The following is a 19,393-nucleotide window of genomic DNA, read 5'->3' as shown; positions in this document are numbered from 1 at the left end:
TTTCTGATATGTTAATTTGCACCCATGGAAATGTTCAGTAGAGATATTTTAATAAAAGATGAACATACTATTAGCTTCCACAATTTAGAAATTTGTATCAATTTACATTTTTATGTCAAACCTTTATTTAAAGTATTATGCAGTATTTTAAAAAAAAATTATATTGATATGCATTTTCTCTTTCCTATAAGGTTTTCCATTCATTGGAATGAATGGGTACATAATTATATAAACACATATTGCATCTCCAGATAAGCATTAGTTTTATGTAAAAAAACTAAGCATTAGTTTTATGTAAAATTAAAAACTAAAAATTAAGTTTGATTATAATACTTATATTTATTAAAGGGACTCCACTACGGTTTCTTTTACATGATTGGACTGGAAATATTTTTGCTGTAGATCTGGACCAGTGACTTGTGTACAATTTTTCACATCATTCCTTTAATGCTTATCACTCAAAATACTGCATTAGAATCAACATTCAATTTAATTTTCAGTATATTTCTTTTTTATCCTGTATAGAATTTTCCAATATAAGGTCTTTGATGATCAATGTAAGGATTTCAAATTTTATATTTTAGGCTCTTTGACCTCAGTGGAGCTCCTTTAATTATGTTTAAATATTAAAAATATATCCACCTTCAGCTGAACATGTAAGTCACTGTCATATTGATAGGGATATTACATTTTTTTCTGTATCTGGACAATATGTTCTCCAGAAGAAACAGATCTTTTTTGGGTACAATTCTGGTTGTATGCATGTAAATAATCTAGCATTCCTTATTTGAAAGCGCTTTATATTTTTCAGCAATATTTGCTGTTTTCCTTACATATTTATATTTTATTTCAATATTGAAGGTTTTGTTTTGTTGGTGCCCTTTGTTACCCACGTTTTTCAGGTGCTTTTTTATATAAAAAATATGTGACCTGTTTTTGTATTTGTTTTATGGAAGTCACTTGTGTTGCTACTGCTGAAGACTCACTTGTTTAAATACATGTTAACAAACTGTTAACATCATCACTTGTGTTTTTGTTATAGTTCTGCTTTTTTTGTTTCCAAAGTTGCTAAAGAAAGTTTTATTTTAAACATTTTTTTCACATTAAAGAGACAGATTGTTTCCAAAATTAAATTAGCCAATAATATATTTTGATTAGCTGTCTACAAACAACACAAATAATAATCTTATGTAAAAGTCTAGAACAAAACTTTGTAATTTGTCATTCCTTTATCAAATGCTCTTTAAGTAGTGTTATGAATTTAAAAGAATACTCAGAAGTAGGTATAAAAAGGTTTCAACCCACAGATATCTGAAATTGACTTGTCAGGCTTTCAAGGTCGGACCTGTTTGTCTTTCTGTGTAAGGATTTATTGATATGTTGTTTTAAACTGACTATTCAACAGTATAGAGCCTGGTCAAAACTTAAAATATCTGGAAGATGACTGATGTCTCAGAAGCATTAATCACAACAAAATTACACAAAAATTGCAGACTTGATTTGATTGAGTCTGTCCATCAGGAATAATGAAAAAGTGCAACATCCCTCATGCCCGTGCTTGATTGGGTACCCAGTTTTCAATACTTGTGCTAGAACCAATGACCAAGGATCAAAAAAATATAACAACACTGAAGTGAAGAAGTTGTACATGTGATGCTTATGTTTCTCTATACTGGTGGCAAAGGCTGATCACCTTCTTCTCTGGCCTATATTAACCTTTAACCTTCTGAATTTTTGTAATTGATTAGCCCAGCTTTGAAATTTTGACAATCATTTCAAAGTTTCAAGGATTTTAGACTGGCCTGGCCCTATACTGGTGGCAAAGACAGTTCAATATTTTGCATGTTAAAGGATCTTATATTCTATGCATAATAACTTTTCATAATAGTAATATTTTTGTTTGTGTTTTCGTTTTTGATCTGACTCCCATTTTGCCAATCAAAATATTGCTGTGTATAACTGTTATTCATTAAAGTTTCTTTTAAAGTAGCATGCCTCCAGATGAGTAAAATAAATGTTCAAAAATTCAAACTTAAGAAAAATTGTGTATAGTTTAAGAACTGTATAAATAGTCACAATACCTGTGTACTTTATGAATGTTGTATCATAATATAACATAATTTACTATTTTTATCATCGAAAATCTACACTGTCACAAACAGAAAAAACAACAAAAAACTATGCATATTTTGAAAAAGTATAGATATTCCTGAGAATTGTCAGTGACTAAGGCTAGATTTAATCAAATTGTACAGTTGATAATATTTTACTCATTAGTGTGGTATTACAAGTTGTCATTAAAAATTACGGCAAGCAGCATTCCTCAACAATTTGTGATTTAAAAAAATAAAAATGTTGTCAAGAGAAAAAATTATTTTCATTAACATAAATTACCTTAACCCTTGGCATGCTTGTCATATATTCAATATTATCATTTCTTAAATGTTTAAGTATTATTATTGTGCCTCTTTATTTATTTAAAGAAGTTATATATTTGTGCATACATATATATACAATATTTTGCTGTCTTACTATATATGGTTTTATTGATCATATGCTTTTATTGATGTAATGCTCATAGATCATATGTGATTTATTGCATAATAAATAGAGGATATTTGTTTAGTTCAGTGTAAAATCGGAATATATTTCACCGTGTGAGCACCAAAAGGTATATTTCACAAGTGGCGCAGCCATGAGTGAAATATGAACTTTTGGTGTTCACAAGGTGAAATATATTTCGATCTTACACTAAACTAAACAAATTTTCTTTTTATTATATGCAAAGAAACGTTTTTAAAAGACATTAAACCTAATACTGAATGAAAAGCGCGCCAAATAATAATACAACGTGACGTCATTTACGACGTCACGTCATTAAGTTGGTACCCAGTACTGTGCACGCTGGTATTTCACTGAAACAACGTAAGGGGCTTAAATTTAAAACAGTGAAATTATCAAAATGGTAATTTCACTGTTTCAAACAGTGAAATTACCAGTTTTATATCACTGATATATTTCTATAAACCACCGAAAAGCATGTAATAAAGCTTCTTATTATATTTTTCTATTCTGGAAAAACAGAGTGAGAGAATAATAATAATAATAATAATAATAATAATAATAATGATAATAATAAAAATAATAATAATGATAATAAAGACTTTATTTATAAAGGCAACATAGTTAAGCATGCCCAGTCTTCCCTATGAGCATCTATAAAATATACAATGTACATAATATAAATATTTACAAATGAAAGGTATGATAAACAACAGCAGAAATTACAAATTGTTAAGAAACATATAAAATAAAAATCTAGAAAATAACATTAAATAAGAATGTAAACATTGCATATTTATCATTTTATAATACAACTTGATGGGAAGAGAATGATCTGAAAAATTGCGCACAAGTTATTAGTCCATCCTACATCAAATTTAACACAAATCTCAAATAAAAATATTTCCATTCCCTCCTGTCAAAAAATCTCAGTGTTGTTAGCTCTTCATTTATATTTTAAAGATTTTTATGTTTAAAACTTTGGTCCATAAAAATCTGCAGGCATGCAGCTTTGAAACATCATATTCGTGTTATTGATTTAGTTTTTTTTACACTTTTCATATGCCATTGTTGTGTATACATTTAAATTTTATTTACATATTTATGCTGATGTGTATTTTGTACTTTTGTGTTATCTTTGGTTATTTGTTACTTGTCTGCTTTGTCACTAGAAAAGGATGGAAAGATAAATTTCCTTTTTGTTTTCATACTTATAAAACAAATGAGTTAAGATTAATTTTTTGAAATGTAAATTATGGGCTTTATTACAATCTATGATGCTTTATGAAGACATATGATGGTGAAAATTATAGAACAAAATACTTTGTTATTTAGATAAAAGTGTTGGGTTTTTTTTCACGTATAGGTATATTGATTATACTAAGAATTTGTCTGTATTCATAGTACACATGTCATGATAAGTTGTCACCTATCAGTATATTAGGATGCTTATTGATTTTGTCCTGTGGATCTAAGTCTGTGGAAAAATTTAACACTTGGGATAACACGCACCATATCAAATTCTCTGGGTGATATAAAGAATATTAAACCTTGTCCTTTTTGGCCAATTGTCATGGAATATTATTTGAACAGATTTAGGACTGGGGAAGGGTATTTGTGTCTTTTATGGTCAGGAGTTTTGTACATGTATATATATTTTCAAATTGTATTTTTTTTTCTATGCATAATAAAAAGTTGCAATACTATGAATTTTGGCTGAAAAGAGAAAAAAAAAAGAGGACATTTCATTATTTAAGAGATTTACTTGTTCTATATTGCATTGCTTTATAAATTTGTCAGCAAACTCATACAGCATGAGAAGTTTAATAGTTTCTTCTGAAAAAAAAAAACCCTAAAAAAACTGAACCAAAGGACTATGTGCATGCATCAGTAATAAGTTCCATAGATTAGGTGCTCTCTGTGAATATTTATGACATCCATTATGAACAATATATGAACAAAATATTTTTAAAATGGTGAATCATATTTATCAGGAAAAAAGTATGGATGACTGTGTCAAAAGTCCATAGAATCATTATGTAAATGACAATTATTTGGTAAATAAATGTTATAAGATGAATATTTATGCATGTATCAACTTTCTAGAAAGAACAATTTTACCATGACCGAAATGGTCAAGTTTTGAAAAGTTTTATTCTCATTTTTTGATATTTAATGTCTTTACTTTGTATGCATATTTTTTAATGCTCCTAATCATTTTTGTAACAATATATTCATTTGATTGACCATCCTTACTAAATGACAAGTATTGATTCTATATTAAGCAGCTCAACTATAGATTCATAGTGATTTTTTTAACTTCTAAATTGTTTAAAATATTATCTTGACCTAAATGGTGTTAAAGTTATCATGGGTGCTTTTTGCCATTCTTAATTTTGAATCAACTTGATTTTGTCGAAATATATGAAAAAGGTGAAAATTGTTTTTATAACATGGGAAATGCTGATGAAATTGTAAAGGCAGTCATACATTTAGAAAAGTGTTTTAATTGTTTTAGGATATAAATACAATCCAAAAACATTTGACTTTTCTTCCGAAGTGTTTGTAAACGATTTTTCATCTGAAGTAGTTGAGCTTTATATATCAAGAAGATAATTAGTAAATAAAAATATACTTATGAATGAGAGTATTATCAAATGATTTTTCCTCCAAGATTTGTAAAGTATTCTAAAAGACAAAAGATTTGATGATTAAATTGTTTAATATTGAGACACTTCCAGCCGTTTGAGTTTTAATTTGCTGTAATTTTTTACATTTTAATTTTAGTTTTCTTTCATTTAGTTAGGGTGGTCTTAACTTTGCAGTGTAAAGTGATATATATCTCAACCAACTCTGTACTGTGTTCATTGATTTGTATGCTTTCTTGATGCAATTATATATAATGCATTTTACTTGTTTTTAATTGAATTCAATAAAGAAAATTTAACCATTTGTATTAATTTGTCTTTATAAACATTCCTTTACCATTTTAATCAATATTATAATAATGCAGGTTATTTTAGTCATAGCCATTGGTACTAGGCGTATATCTTCAAATCATGACCGCATGACATAGGCATTTTAGCTAGCATGGTGATTTTGTCGGATATAATTGTAAAAATAATATGAACTTTAGGTATTTTCGTAATAAAATACACATATTTTCCGGAGCCCAACGTTGACAATACTTTTATTCGATTATGACGAGGTTAGCCTGTGTAATAGATTAGAGGATTTTGCTGTCAGTCATATCAACCATGTGGAGATATCCCTAAAACATAGCTAGATGCTTTAGTGATATAGGCACAATGTGTTCTTACTGTACATAAACTCTACGAAGCACCATATTCCGGAGTCATGGTCAGCCTATTTGTTCGATTTCTATTTATCTGCCGTAAAAAGCATCATTTTAAGGAGTAAACCATAACCCACACTTTGTTTCGTTTTTGTGGCAGATTTACCATACAATGCCGTCTTGTGCTGCCCTTTATGACAATATAAGATGTGACACGTATTTTCGTTAAAAGTACACATCTTCACGAGTCGTTCATAAAATACCTGTTCATTCGAAAACTTGCAGATACCGTAGTATGTTAGTGGTTCATCTGCAAAATAAGGCACAAAGTTCTAGGCCAAATAAAACGGCCCTTCATAATTTGAGCGTGGCATTTGTGTAAGAAGCACCATTTTTCAAAGCCCATGGTGACATACTAATTAGTTCGAATGCATTAAAATTTGGGCAGTGTAATATTAGGCTTATAGTGCTCGTCAAAGATGCATGATCGCCAGATGTCCGCGTACACAAGCCTTTGATTTCGTCTGTTAGTACACACTCCGGCATTCACATTGATCTCCCCATTCGACCGGCAATACGAATTAGCCAGTTCAATAGCTTAAAAGCCCCTCCTTACGGCATTTTATGGGCCAAGACAAATAGTCCCCTGAAACCCGCGTGTCATGGGCGTTTGTCAATAGAATGTCCACCAGATTCTGTCACATAATGGGCGTAAACAGAAGTCCTGTCTATAAACTGTACAAATTTTTGTATAATGATGCTTTTCCCCCCTAACCAACTGTGGCCGTTCCCCTCGGTACGTGCACGTCGTAGAAAAACACATGTCATCGGTAGATTTGTGATTTTTTCACCAATGACACCAACAACGCTTTTCAGGGCTAACCTCCACATTACTGTACATTAGCTTCTCTTGTACAGTGTCCTATTTTGGTTCAAAATTCATATATGTGGCTAAAAGTCCATGGATTTTGCATGGAAGTAATTTATCAGTACTTTGTGCTACAATATTAATCCTTAAAGGGCATGACTATTGATCTATTGAGTCTGATTTCATTGCGGTGTTGTCAGGTGCTGGTGTGGCATAGGTTTATATAATCGAGTTGATGAATTATTAGTTCTGCTGTACATAAGTTTTTGGCATTTTCGTAAAGATCCAACAATAATATACAAGTTCATTCGATTTCATTGCGAATTGTACTGTGTATTAGTTGCTTGGAATGTTTTTTTAATGCAAAAATGACACATGGAGCTAGCACAAGAAACAGGACGGCAATATGCCCGCTGTCCACAGGCCTTTAAGTCTGCTCCATGATTTCGTCTGTAAATTTTACATATTTTCGCTATAAAAGCTGGAAAGTTGCCATATGACCTATACAAGGTTGGTGCCACGTATAACCCAACCGTTTAAATCACAAGGTTAAGGGGACAAAATATCTCGCCATGTGCAAAGACATTAAACTAGCTAAAAAATTCCGATTAAGTATACATTTATAACTTTATGTAAAAATTCAACACCAACCGACATGTTTATCACTTTTATTGTCAAACATATATTCGTAACAATTCAAATGTAAAATAAATATATACCTGAGTGTACAGAACATGTTTAACGTAAAATAACAAAATAATAATAATAAAAAAATAAATAAAGAACTTATCAATATGATAAGGTATTTCCCTGCCAAATCAAACAGTTATAAATAAACAAAACGTTAGTAAATACATGTAAAATAAGGATAACGTCGCAAAACATAATGTTTACTTCCGAAAGTCCTTATATAGTAAATAATTTGACATAATTACGACGACAATTAAAAAAAAATCAACAAATATTTGTTAAGCACATATAATTCATACTACCTTAAATATTACACAACGCTTGTGTTAAAACCTTGATTATGTAAAAAACATGATAATGCCACCGTAAAGAAATGTAAATGTTCAACAATGATTTAGTTTGACTTCATAAGCACAGTATAATCGTAAGTAAAGATTTAAATATTCATACTTTACAATATACATTTATATCATTCTACATCAATGTGCTTAATTAAGATGTATTATTTAACAATATGGTAACAGAAAAAGTAGAGCATATACTCAATATATACATTATCAGTTCTGTGAAAATAGATCACAAAAGGAAAAACATTACATTATTATATATACCAGTCATCACCAGAATGGATTATCCATCCTATATTCATGTGAAAAAATGTCTTCCTTTGGTTGGTTGATTAACACGTTAAAAAAGTCCGAAATTACTCGATTACTTTTACATCTGCAGCGGGATCCAATCTGTATGCACATTTTTCTCTCTGGACACCGTCTGTATCTGCAACAGTTCATTCGTGGCCGTGCAGAGATTTCTGATAGCATTTGTAATACTATAAGGCAAATCAGTAAGTAGACTGCGTTTCTAGATTGCATCACAAGGTTTTTGTCAAACTGAAAAAGAAAAACAACAATATAGAATATTCTCTATTTATAATAATTTCTATTAGAAAATCAAAGAAAAAAGTAAAAGAATATTTCTTAGAAAAATAAATGTATACTACATGTATAAAATGATAAAGCGAATACTAGTAGTGATGAAGAAATAATACTAGTACATATATGTTCAAGAATTTCTTTCGTTTTGTGCCATAAGAATTGAAACGATTTTTAATTTGCTTTATTGAAAACAGAAGATTACTTCTTTAGGAAAATCTAGAAATAAGTAAAATGCATATATCGTTACCTCGATACGCGAAATATATATGTATAAACTTTCTTTTTCTTTTTATTTTGCTGTGATTATTTTAGTGTCAATAATTTTTGAGACCTTAGAAAAACTTTCACGCTTATATACTTTTATCACATCCGGTAGGGTAAATAATAAACATTCCACTTGACTTTGGATGCTGATTATGAAATTCACATTTTGAAGGATGATATCTAATCTACCAATCAACTATAAGATCGTTTGAAGTGTAAATGATACGTCACAAACTTGATTGATATTTACGTTCCGCATGAATTCCTCGCCTAACTGACAAACCTTGTCAATAAAACATATCGTTTGAAAAACATCACGTATGCAAACAAAATGAGATAAATCAGTCATAAATCAAGCGTTTACTTTTAAATTTAAATATTTTATCATAAACCCAGGGAGTGTTACTTTTTTCTGACCGAAAATTTATAGTAGTTGTCTATATTCTGTATGATACATGTTTATCAATAAATATGTTTTAAATTGCATCAGAAAAATAAATTTTAATCATTAAAAGAATGCTAATAACGTCATATTTCTTATCCAAGTTCACATTAAAGTTTTTTTACTTAGTCTATGCAATGAAAATGCGGGCCCACTTCCGACTACGAGAGAACCAAAAAGAGGTTTTGTAGAAGATCACAAGATGATGCTACATGCCAAAAGTTATAGCTCTGCACATTCTTATTTCCGAGAAGATTTTATTTTCACTATACAAGTCTATGCACACTAAGTGACCCAAGACCGGATCATCTCCAGATGCATTTTCCTATAAACGTCCCGGAGACAGCATTAGTTTTGACTCTAGTGGCATGATTCATATAACTTTTGTAGAGGACCACAAGGTGATGATACATGCCAAATACCTAAGCACTGGACATTGTAGTTACTGTTGGGAATATATTTAAATATTTCATTTTTGTAAATTACATTTTTAGCTCCTGTTACATAATTTTTTTATCAATCTGAAATCATTCATAAATTATATAACTTTTGTAAAGGGCCATCAAAAAATTATTCATGTGAAGTTTGGTCAAAGAAATTAAAGAGATTCAGGACAATGACTGGCAACGAACGACTGGCGACGGGCACATTGCCATCGCAAAAGTTTGCCTATGAGCACATTGTGCAATATTATGAAAAAGTTGTCATGTATTTGTTTAGCCGGAGGCTGTTTGTCACGGAATTGTCTTCATTTGAAATTGACATTGAATTTTCATTTTAACCTTTTCCTCTCACATGTTTTGCTTTTGAGCGAAGGGCATCTCAAAGAATTTTTTATTAATTGTTTCCCTTAGAATGTTGGACAATACGTCAACAGTTAATAACCTACTACTAAAGATTTTTTTTTCAATGCTGAAAATGCCTTTCTATTCAGTTCTTGTATTTCAGTGAAAAGGATGTGACTGGTCAAAGATGGGAAATGATCACCTCAAAATAGGACATTTTGTTCACTTTATAAGTACTACACAACTGCATATTCTCGAGAGTGCTTCCTACTGATCAATGTGTCACTATTCAATTTGAGCGAGTCTACAACGATCCCCTTTGAAATTTGGACAATAATCCAATGATTAATACCCTAATATTGAGTGAGTCCAACTAATTATTTTCTGCTAAAAATATGAAAATATTCATCTTCTTCTTGTATTTAAGTTAAAAAGATCTGTCTGGTTAAGAAAAATGATCACCTCATATGCGTATGCTAAAATGTATAACTTGTTTTCTTTTTAGTTAGTAAGTTGTTTTAATTTCATTTTAAAATGGGAAAACTTATATCATATTAAAGGAAAAAAGGGCATGTGTACTCGTATATCAATAACGAAACGAAATTTTACAACAGACAAAATTTTGACGTTATGAACATATTGTAGTTTCGCTTTTTTATTTTTTTATCGTTATAATTTTTATTTATTAATATTTTGCCTTTTTTCCTTGTTACTTAGGTAACATTTGATTTCTTCGTTTCATTTGTGATGAAACTATTTTAAATAAGTAATTATTCTCTGATATGAGTTTTCACATTTTGAAATGAATTCATGATGAATTGGAAGAATAAAAACGATAGATAAAGTGATATGTTTGTAATTTATTTGTTGAATTAAATTTTTGAAAGGAATTTTTATCGTATATTAGTTTGAAAATTTATGACTTTAATGAAAACACAAGAATGATGAATATTTTCTTTGTGCATGTGTGCTTGAGAATAATACTGTAACCCAAAGGATAGTTGCGACTGATCAGACAGGATTTCCATGCATGCATTGTCCATTTGAGGCAACCCGATTATTCCGTTAGTTTCTATGTGGGATTTCCATATAGTTCGTCCATCGGATGCACGAAAGTGAACAGACCTGGTTTTGTTTGGGGTCCTCCTGGGCTCCTGGCCGCTGGTCCTTGTTGCTTGGTGGTGTGGGGTTGCGTTCATTGAACGCCGCCTTTCCGTGTTGATCTTGTTTACCATATATTTGCAGCATTCTTTTTTATCGCAAACGAACCATCGGATGTCATTTCATCAACGATGCCAGATAAATGTGTATAGTTTCTTTTCTTGAAATTTCAGACCAGACAGGTAAATCTATATGTCATAGGGTTAAATTATTTGATAAACGCATGATACACATAAATGATATAGACACACACTAACTAAACATACACTATATATAAAAGTACTTATCTACATGATTGTATACAAGTATCTACATCAATATACTAACAATAATATACATAATAATAAAGTATAATTTGAACACCAAACTAAAGTAGATAGTCTATAATGTAGCAGTAGTTTATATATAGTTAGTGTAGTCGGACCTCCTTATACTTTCGTTCTTTACTGTATTTATTTCGATTAACCTCCTCTCTATCAATAACAAATCAATAACTAATCACTATCGAGTAATCGATATCCGACAAATGTAAACAGCCATTTATGCTTTAAAACTATTATCATCCCTTTTCGTAGTTATTTATTGATATATCTACAGGTAAACGTTTGTCTTAAATGCCTTATATGTATTTGTGTATTGTATTTCAATTGATCTGAATTTGTATTGTTAATTGTTTGTATTTTCCGTGTCTTATTATTGTTTATGTATGTCATTACAGGAGCGTATTTACCACGTAAATATAAACAGATTTTGTCGAACCAACCCGGGCCAGTGCTTTCGTTTTCATTAACCAATGAGTAGGCCGGCGACATATATGTCAGTATTTCTTTTAATGGATTCAGAGAATTGCCATTTTAAACAATTTTTTTTTTGCGTGTTTTACTATAGATAAGATGAATATATATCTACATCTAAGGATGAACTCTTAAAGTCGGTCCACTAGGGCAAATAACGTAATTGAATTTCATGAAATGATGACATCATGGTAATAGTTTGAAGGTAGTTAGTTACATCATTGAAGTTACTGTTTCTGTGATGTTATATAAGAAAACTTCACCCACTATGCTTTAAAAATGTTGAAAGAATATATTTTGTTGTTGAATTGTCTGTGAAAAGTATATTAAAAGTATGTTTTAAACTCCATTAACATGTAAAATTGTTCGATACGTTTTCTTATGCCCACCACTTTGTCCTTGTCCGCACGTCCAGCTGTCGCACTGTCACAGTGCTCCGCTGTCACGCTGCTCGTTCGTAGACTGACGTAACAGTTGAGTCTTGAGTTTGTTTGCATGGATCGGACATATGAGAATGTAGTTCCGATTGCGATAAACGCACACGCTAATCGTCAACGGATAATGCACATAAAAATCGTACATGAAAATCAAGCCTTATTCGCGTAATGCACCGAAGCGCGAATATAAGATTGCGTGAATAAGTTTGCAAGATTTTGGGAAATAATTTGTTAAAACCGTTTCTATTCTGTCAGGATCTGGGTCATATACCCATAGCAACCTTGCATGGAGAATAAAAGAAAATTAATGGGTCCAGCTGTTGTCCTTAAGCAGCTAAGTTTTGCAAAATCCAATAAACCCAATAGTTATTTCTATATGGCAAGTTTGTAACATTTAAATTATTTTCATTACAGACTGTACTGAGTACAATCCTTATTTTGCACGTTTGCTCACTATTGTTGTAAACGAAATGAAAAACAATTATCAATTTGTAGAATTTTTGTTTATTTAATTATTACAAAAAAGGAAGAGAACAGGATCTTTTAAATGATTTCTAAATGATGTGAAAACTGTTCATTGATGTATGGCAGATACTGCTGCGCTCACAAAATAACCGTTTTTCAACTTTTAGACAGCTTGTGTTCTTTCAATCCCTTTAATAAGAATTATTTTGATTAAAAAGGATCTATAAAATTGCTACAAACACAGTAGTTTTTTATCCAAAAGGATTTTACTTCTCATATGTTTGAATAATAAGCTGTCAACTGATTCCTTTGTTTTTATATTTTCTACTTTTTGAATCAAAATTCAATTTTTTTAAAAATATATCCATTTTTTCCAGTACATTTCTAAATTTTGAGTACGGTAATTTTGTCGCCAAGAAAGAAAGAAAAAAGAGAGAAATAGTAAATATTGCTTTAATACTTTTTTGTTGTTTTTTGTTTTCTTACGTTTACATGTAAGACAATTCCTATGTCGTCTTCTACAGCATCATCACCCTTTGAATAATGCTGTTATGCAATTTAACATCTGCATGTTCACCTTGCAAGACAGTACATAAGGACACAGGTCTTTCGGGTCAATCAAAGTCATTGTCGAACTTTGAGAGGTACACCACAATGATGGAAGACAAGCTATGTCTCTGAGATACCTTTTGCTTTAATTTCCACAAAAAATGCTGATTCTTACTGTTTCTGTAGTACCATATCTTTTAAGCATACAGTTCACTTTTACCAGTCGACATTGACATTGGTGAGAGCATGTTTCTAAGACATTTAACAAGCAGATGGTTGACATTGTTTTAAGCTATGATGGACCAGCGTACTGACACACTGGAATTAAGGTCTGTATTGATTACGTCACTGTCATACTGCCAAAATAAGTAAAAATCCACATATCTAGAATACAGCTTAAGGACAATAAATGGTACAGAAGAATATGTCATGGTCTGCAGGACAAAAAGTTTCGCCTTCCTGTCATATATAGCTTTCTTCTCTCTTTGAGCAGTTCTTCTAGACTAAGGGTCCAATTATCCACTTTCTGCTAGGCAAACGTTCAACTTCACTACAAACCCTTAAGTTCAGGTGTTATAAGAAGTATTTTGTTGGAGTAGAGAAGACTAACAAAAGTTTTCTTGAGATTAATGTTAATGTTAAATGGAACCATCTGGCTCACAAGCAGCAGCTTTCCAAGTTGCCAATGGAACGTCACAATTCCATCATGATGAATGCCAAGAGATTAAAAATCGTGTTTGTTGAATATCTCGTAGGTCACTTGCCACTAGGAAATAAGCTGTCTGGTAAATGTACAAATCATCGTCTGTTGATGACAAATGATAAGGGATACAAAGCCATCACAACAGTTGGAAAGAATTTGTGATACAACGTCAAAAGGCAGATAATCCTAAAATTGTACTTTGCAAAGTTGCACCCCTTTTTTACTTCAATTGATTAACCTTTATGTTTAGGTTTATTTCACAAAAGCATCATAGATATTCACTTTTTAATTTAAATGATTGTTCTCTTGAAAATTATAACGCAGTTTATAAGAGCATATGACTCCTTTGAATTTTTCTTTATTTTTTATAGATTTCCATCAATTTTTGAAGTACTTGTTAAATATCAAGTCAAACTTTCTGTCAAACAGTTTATCAGAACAATGCCCTTTTCTACTTTGCTTTATCATACTATCAGTTACTGAGAAAAGTGGAGTGAATATCTGTGATGGTTATTGAGAAATTTATAAAAATAAAGGGTCATATGTTCTTCACATTTATATGCCGATGTAGCGAAAATTCTTGGTCACAGAGTCTGTGGAAATACATGACTATATCGATTCTTCATCTCCTTACCAGCAAAACAAAATATCAAAACTACTTGAGAGTATATACCGAAATCACCTACCTCTCTGACTGCGAAAAGTTCTCCATCTTGAAATTCTATACTGTAACAACAAAGCGTGATATTTTAACACGTTAAAACGATAAGTTGCGTTTTCTTAGACTAATTTATTCAGTATAATACAAACGCCTAGTCTGCCTTTACACTGGCCAAAAGTTATCTACTGAAAGCACCTGCATGAACCGATTATAAAGTCTAACACATTATTTCGACAAATTGAGTCAAGTGACTGAAATAAATTGATGACAGGAAACTCTGCAGGGGTCCAGGCTCCAATAAAGAAGGTTTGAGTGACCTGTTTTTATTTTAAGCCAGCTTTGCTGCTATTTTCCCTTTTTGATAGAAAAATACATGCCAAAGCGTCTGGGGAGGGGGCTTCAGTTCCTTAATCCCACTGTGGATCCATGCCTGGAAAAATGTATATTTTACTACCGAGTCCATATATTGATTGTTGAAACGTAATGTAAATGCGACAGATGGCATAGAGATGTAAATCATGTGACCAAGTTAGTTCGTTACGTTTTAAGAGCTTTTTTGAATGAATCGTAGACATGCTTACATGAGTAGACTTATAACACGGGTACATTTTAAGATAATTTGGAGTATTTAGTTTTAATTACATATTAATTTTGTTTTGTGTAATCTTTTTTCCTTATAGTTAAACAAAATGACAGAAAATAGGAGAAGAAAAACAAAGATGGGGGAAGTTTTTGGTCAGGTCAAGCAAATCTTTTGTCAATCATGTTTAAATAGGGAAAAGCAAACCATTGCTAAAAAGTTTTGTCAAACGTGTAATGAATTCCAGTGTAATGAGTGTTCGAATGTGCATAATGTGCTCCTATTCTTGAAAAATCATAAATTGGTGGATGCGGAAGAAGCTAATGCTTCAAGACTATTGCTTGATATGAAAGGATTTGATCGATGTGATCAACATAAAAAACCATTAGAATTCTATTGTGATGATGACAACACGCTTTGTTGTAGTACTTGCGCCATTTTGGATCATCGTAAATGTCACATCGTTGTAGAAATTGAACAGATTGCCGAGGAAATGACGACACTAAGTTCCAGACTGGAGGAAAAATTGCAGAAAACAAAAGAAAAAGCTGAGAGTATTGCTAGACATATTCTCTCTGCAAAAGATCAACTTGCTCAAGACGTTAATGACTTACTAGTCAAGATTGGGGGAATGCGAGATGAGGTTATGAAACTGTTCGACAATTTGGAATTATTTGTCGTCAATAGAGCTGAAAGTCTTCAAGAAAAAACATTAATTAAACTGACAGAGAAGCAATCACAAAACGAAAATTATTTAGCTTATGTAACAGAGTGTCTAGAAAGGATTGACAGCATTAACAAAAATGGAAATCATGTGCAGAAATTTATTGTAGAACAGAAAATGGAAAATGAAGTCAATATTCTATGCAGAAACGTAAGAGAGGAATATCAAAACTTACAGACGGTGTCCATTTCTTTTGATTTTGACAAAACATTAAGGCTACCGCCACTACCAGTCGATACTTATGTTCCTGGACAACTACTATTAAAGTCTTATCAACGGGATGATTCAGGTTCTGACGATACGGCGATATCATTAACTCTAGTTTCTTCCATTGATTTGAAAGCACCGGAGGATGATATTTATGAACCACTATATTCCGGAATAGATTTTCTCTTCGATGGTAGACTGGTTGCTGTGGATAATTCAAACAACAAATGTTTAGTGTACAACCAGAAGCTTGAGGAAGTAGGAATATTTGATCTAACTAACCGACCACAGTCTGTTGTAGCTGTATCCGATGAAGTAGTAGCAATAACAAGTGGTGACAAATACGAAATAGAGTTCTTACATATAACTAAGTCTAACAAAATAACATCATGTAAAAGATGTAAAGTGCAAACAAAATATGACTCCATATGTTTAAAAGACGATAGGCAATATGTCGTAGGGACTATTGGTCACAAAAGACATGCTCGTATTGTATCATTAACTTGCGAAGAGTATGACTTAGGTATAGACTTTGAAAATAAGATATTTCCTATAGACTCAAGCTATTGTACTTACATTAGTAACAGTGACAAAGTTGTGCTTACGGACAGAGATGAGCATACTGTCTTCATATATGATATCGAAACAAATACAAGCGTGCCTGTGATTGATGATAGGATACAGGAACCATGCGGGGCAGCAGTTGGTCCTGCTGATACAATCCTTGTTTGTAGTCATAACACAAATGCCATTGTACAGGTCTCCCAAACGGGTCGGATCTTGTCATCACACGATATGGATATTGATTTACCATATAGAGCATGTGTGTCACACGACAAATCATTTCTTGCTGTCACAAATACTTGTGTTGGAAACAAAAAACTACAGAAATTCAAAATTTCATAAAATAACTCAAATTCATTAACATTTACTTACACCACTTAGAAGATTTATTTACAAACAACAAAGTGTGATTAGTCATGTGTTCTTGACTTATTTTCGTTTCTGAATGGCATATAATTGTTGATGATAACATTGAAAGCATCTAAATTAATCAATGTATAATATAAGTTAAAAGTGTATGTACATAAGTCATAAGCCATAAATGATTTAGGCAATGTAATATCAAATATAACATGTCTAATGAATGATATACATGTATGTTTACAAAAAATCATCAATGTTTACTCATTGGTAAACTATTGTCTTATTTGAAATTTGTTTATACATGTGTGATATATTGTTTTGTGTCATATTTCATATATATTGTTTTATTTATTTTATTCATTTTTCTTGTTGTTTTGTTATTTTCTCATCTATATATGTGCATGTAAAATTTGTTAACAAATCTTGTAAATATGGCTCTCATTTCGTTATAATTCTATATTTTCCTTTTTAAAACTACAATATGTAATGATATATTTGAACTTATTTCAGTTTTATTCAGCAATCATGCTCCACCTTATTCCCCTGTCTATTAAACATGTATTTTTCTGTTACACAGTTCACCATAAATTTAAAAATTAAATTGGTTCATGATTCTGGCATTTTTATAAGAACACTGCTTACTTAATTCGACCTTTAATTAGATCGGATATTATAGCAGTATCGGTCAGGTTAAAAAGAAATCATTTGAATAATTAAAATATAAAATAAAAGTATTGTAAACGTTTACATGAAAGTCATGTGAGGAAATATAAAATTGCTGTATGTCTAAACATAATTCATTATAAGTCTCATATTAGGCTGACTCGAGACGAATATAGATATCTACCTGAAATTATATTCTTTGGTTTAATTTTAGTTTCTTTACGTTATTGCTACATCAAGCTATAATGTACATCCTCCAGAAAATATTCTAAATATAGAAAATAAAACATTGTAACGTTCTAATTATTTACTCGTGTTATATTTTGAATGTATAGCAGGTTAAACAATCGTAGCTGTTTGATTATTTTTTATTCGTTAACAGCTTAATTTTAAACCTTTCTATTTTGTCGTTTATGATAGTGAAAATTACTTTAATTGATAGCCATTAGGAGAAGGGGTGATATTAGTGTTTAGATCTTGTTATGGTCCTGCTTAAAATGTGTCACTATACAATGTTGGTTATGCATGCAACATACAAGATATTTATGGTTCCAGTCATGGAACCTGTGCACTTTCACAAAGTCCCCTATTTGTACATAAACATATAAGGAATAAATAGTTCACAATATTTATTGTTTGGCAAAATCATCGTGAGATTAATTTTCGGAGGTCATGAGTTAGTTTCAGTGTTTTATTTTGTTAAACGCATCGGGTTTTAATGATAAGATAAATATCAATACTGTAATCTGCAAATCACTAGAACAATTTTAGGATATATATCATTTATAAGAATTTTATATGATTTTATTTAGATTAACATTCATTTGTAAATATATCATCCTTTGTAAATAATTATTTAAATTGTTAATTGGAGTTTTCAGATTGTATATTTCCGGTGTCACCACTTATTCCGGCTTGTGACAATAATCAATAATGGTAAACACACGATTGTCCAGTGGCATGATCTTGAAAGGTCGATGGCGAACGCGCGATTTAATAAATATTTCTTAATTCGTGATTTGTTAATAATTTACTTTCTGCAAATAGAGCAAAATAAATTCCATGTAAATCACTTTTTAATTGTGTTTGTATTATTATTATTATTATTATTATTATTATTATTATTATTATTTTCCATGTTTTATGTTGTATCATGATTTATTGAATTTCAGAACAAGATCACTTTTAACCTTATGTTATCATAGATTAACATATTTATATCTGAATAACATGTCGTCAAAATGCAAATGAGTACAAAATATATATACAAAGCATATATTTGTCACCAAAGCCTAAATTAAACTGGAAATTAATCTCTTTTTTATAAGTTTAGAGAAAGATTAAAATTACATAACTAAGAAGATCATATATGTTTGGACAAAACTCAAAACAAATATTTATCAAAAATATATCATATTTCCTAAGGTGTACGGTATAGACATGTAAATTTAACTTCCGCATTCCGAATATCTATTGTAGTAACGAAATGTAAATATACGACAGATAACGTACGGGTAGATCATATGACTAGTTCATTTTGTATATCGGTTTAAATCAGATTATTTTGATTCATTGACTCAAACAGTGTGAGGATATTAGTACAGTTCCGCTGATTGATGTCATGACCTCGACGATTTAAAATATAACTGCTTAAACAAGAACAACAATATCGTTAAACAAA

General features: G+C 30.9%; 1 protein-coding gene and 2 long non-coding RNA genes across 3 annotated transcripts; 1 reads left to right on the top strand and 2 right to left on the bottom strand.

The window, feature by feature from the left end:
* Positions 1 to 158: 158 nt before the first annotated feature.
* Positions 159 to 432, bottom strand: LOC132753376 (uncharacterized). The gene is made up of 2 exons (XR_009628949.1): positions 309 to 432; positions 159 to 277 (listed from the first exon to the last, which is right to left on the bottom strand). It is a non-coding gene; the product is annotated as an uncharacterized LOC132753376 (long non-coding RNA).
* Positions 433 to 7,377: 6,945 nt separating this feature from the next.
* LOC132753402 (uncharacterized) lies at positions 7,378 to 8,861 on the bottom strand. Its single transcript, XR_009628950.1, has 2 exons — positions 8,598 to 8,861; positions 7,378 to 8,305 (listed from the first exon to the last, which is right to left on the bottom strand). It is a non-coding gene; the product is annotated as an uncharacterized LOC132753402 (long non-coding RNA).
* Positions 8,862 to 15,300: 6,439 nt separating this feature from the next.
* On the top strand, positions 15,301 to 17,028 carry LOC132753396 (uncharacterized). The gene has a single exon (XM_060743860.1). It carries the CDS (start codon positions 15,301 to 15,303, stop codon positions 17,026 to 17,028), a length of 1,728 nt encoding a protein of 575 aa, XP_060599843.1.
* Positions 17,029 to 19,393: the final 2,365 nt, after the last annotated feature.

Source organism: Ruditapes philippinarum, unplaced genomic scaffold (genome assembly GCF_026571515.1).
Source record: "Ruditapes philippinarum isolate M1 unplaced genomic scaffold, ASM2657151v2 ctg4_1_1_1_1, whole genome shotgun sequence".
NCBI lineage: Eukaryota > Metazoa > Mollusca > Bivalvia > Venerida > Veneridae > Ruditapes > Ruditapes philippinarum.
This window is presented reverse-complemented; position numbering and strand designations above follow the sequence as displayed.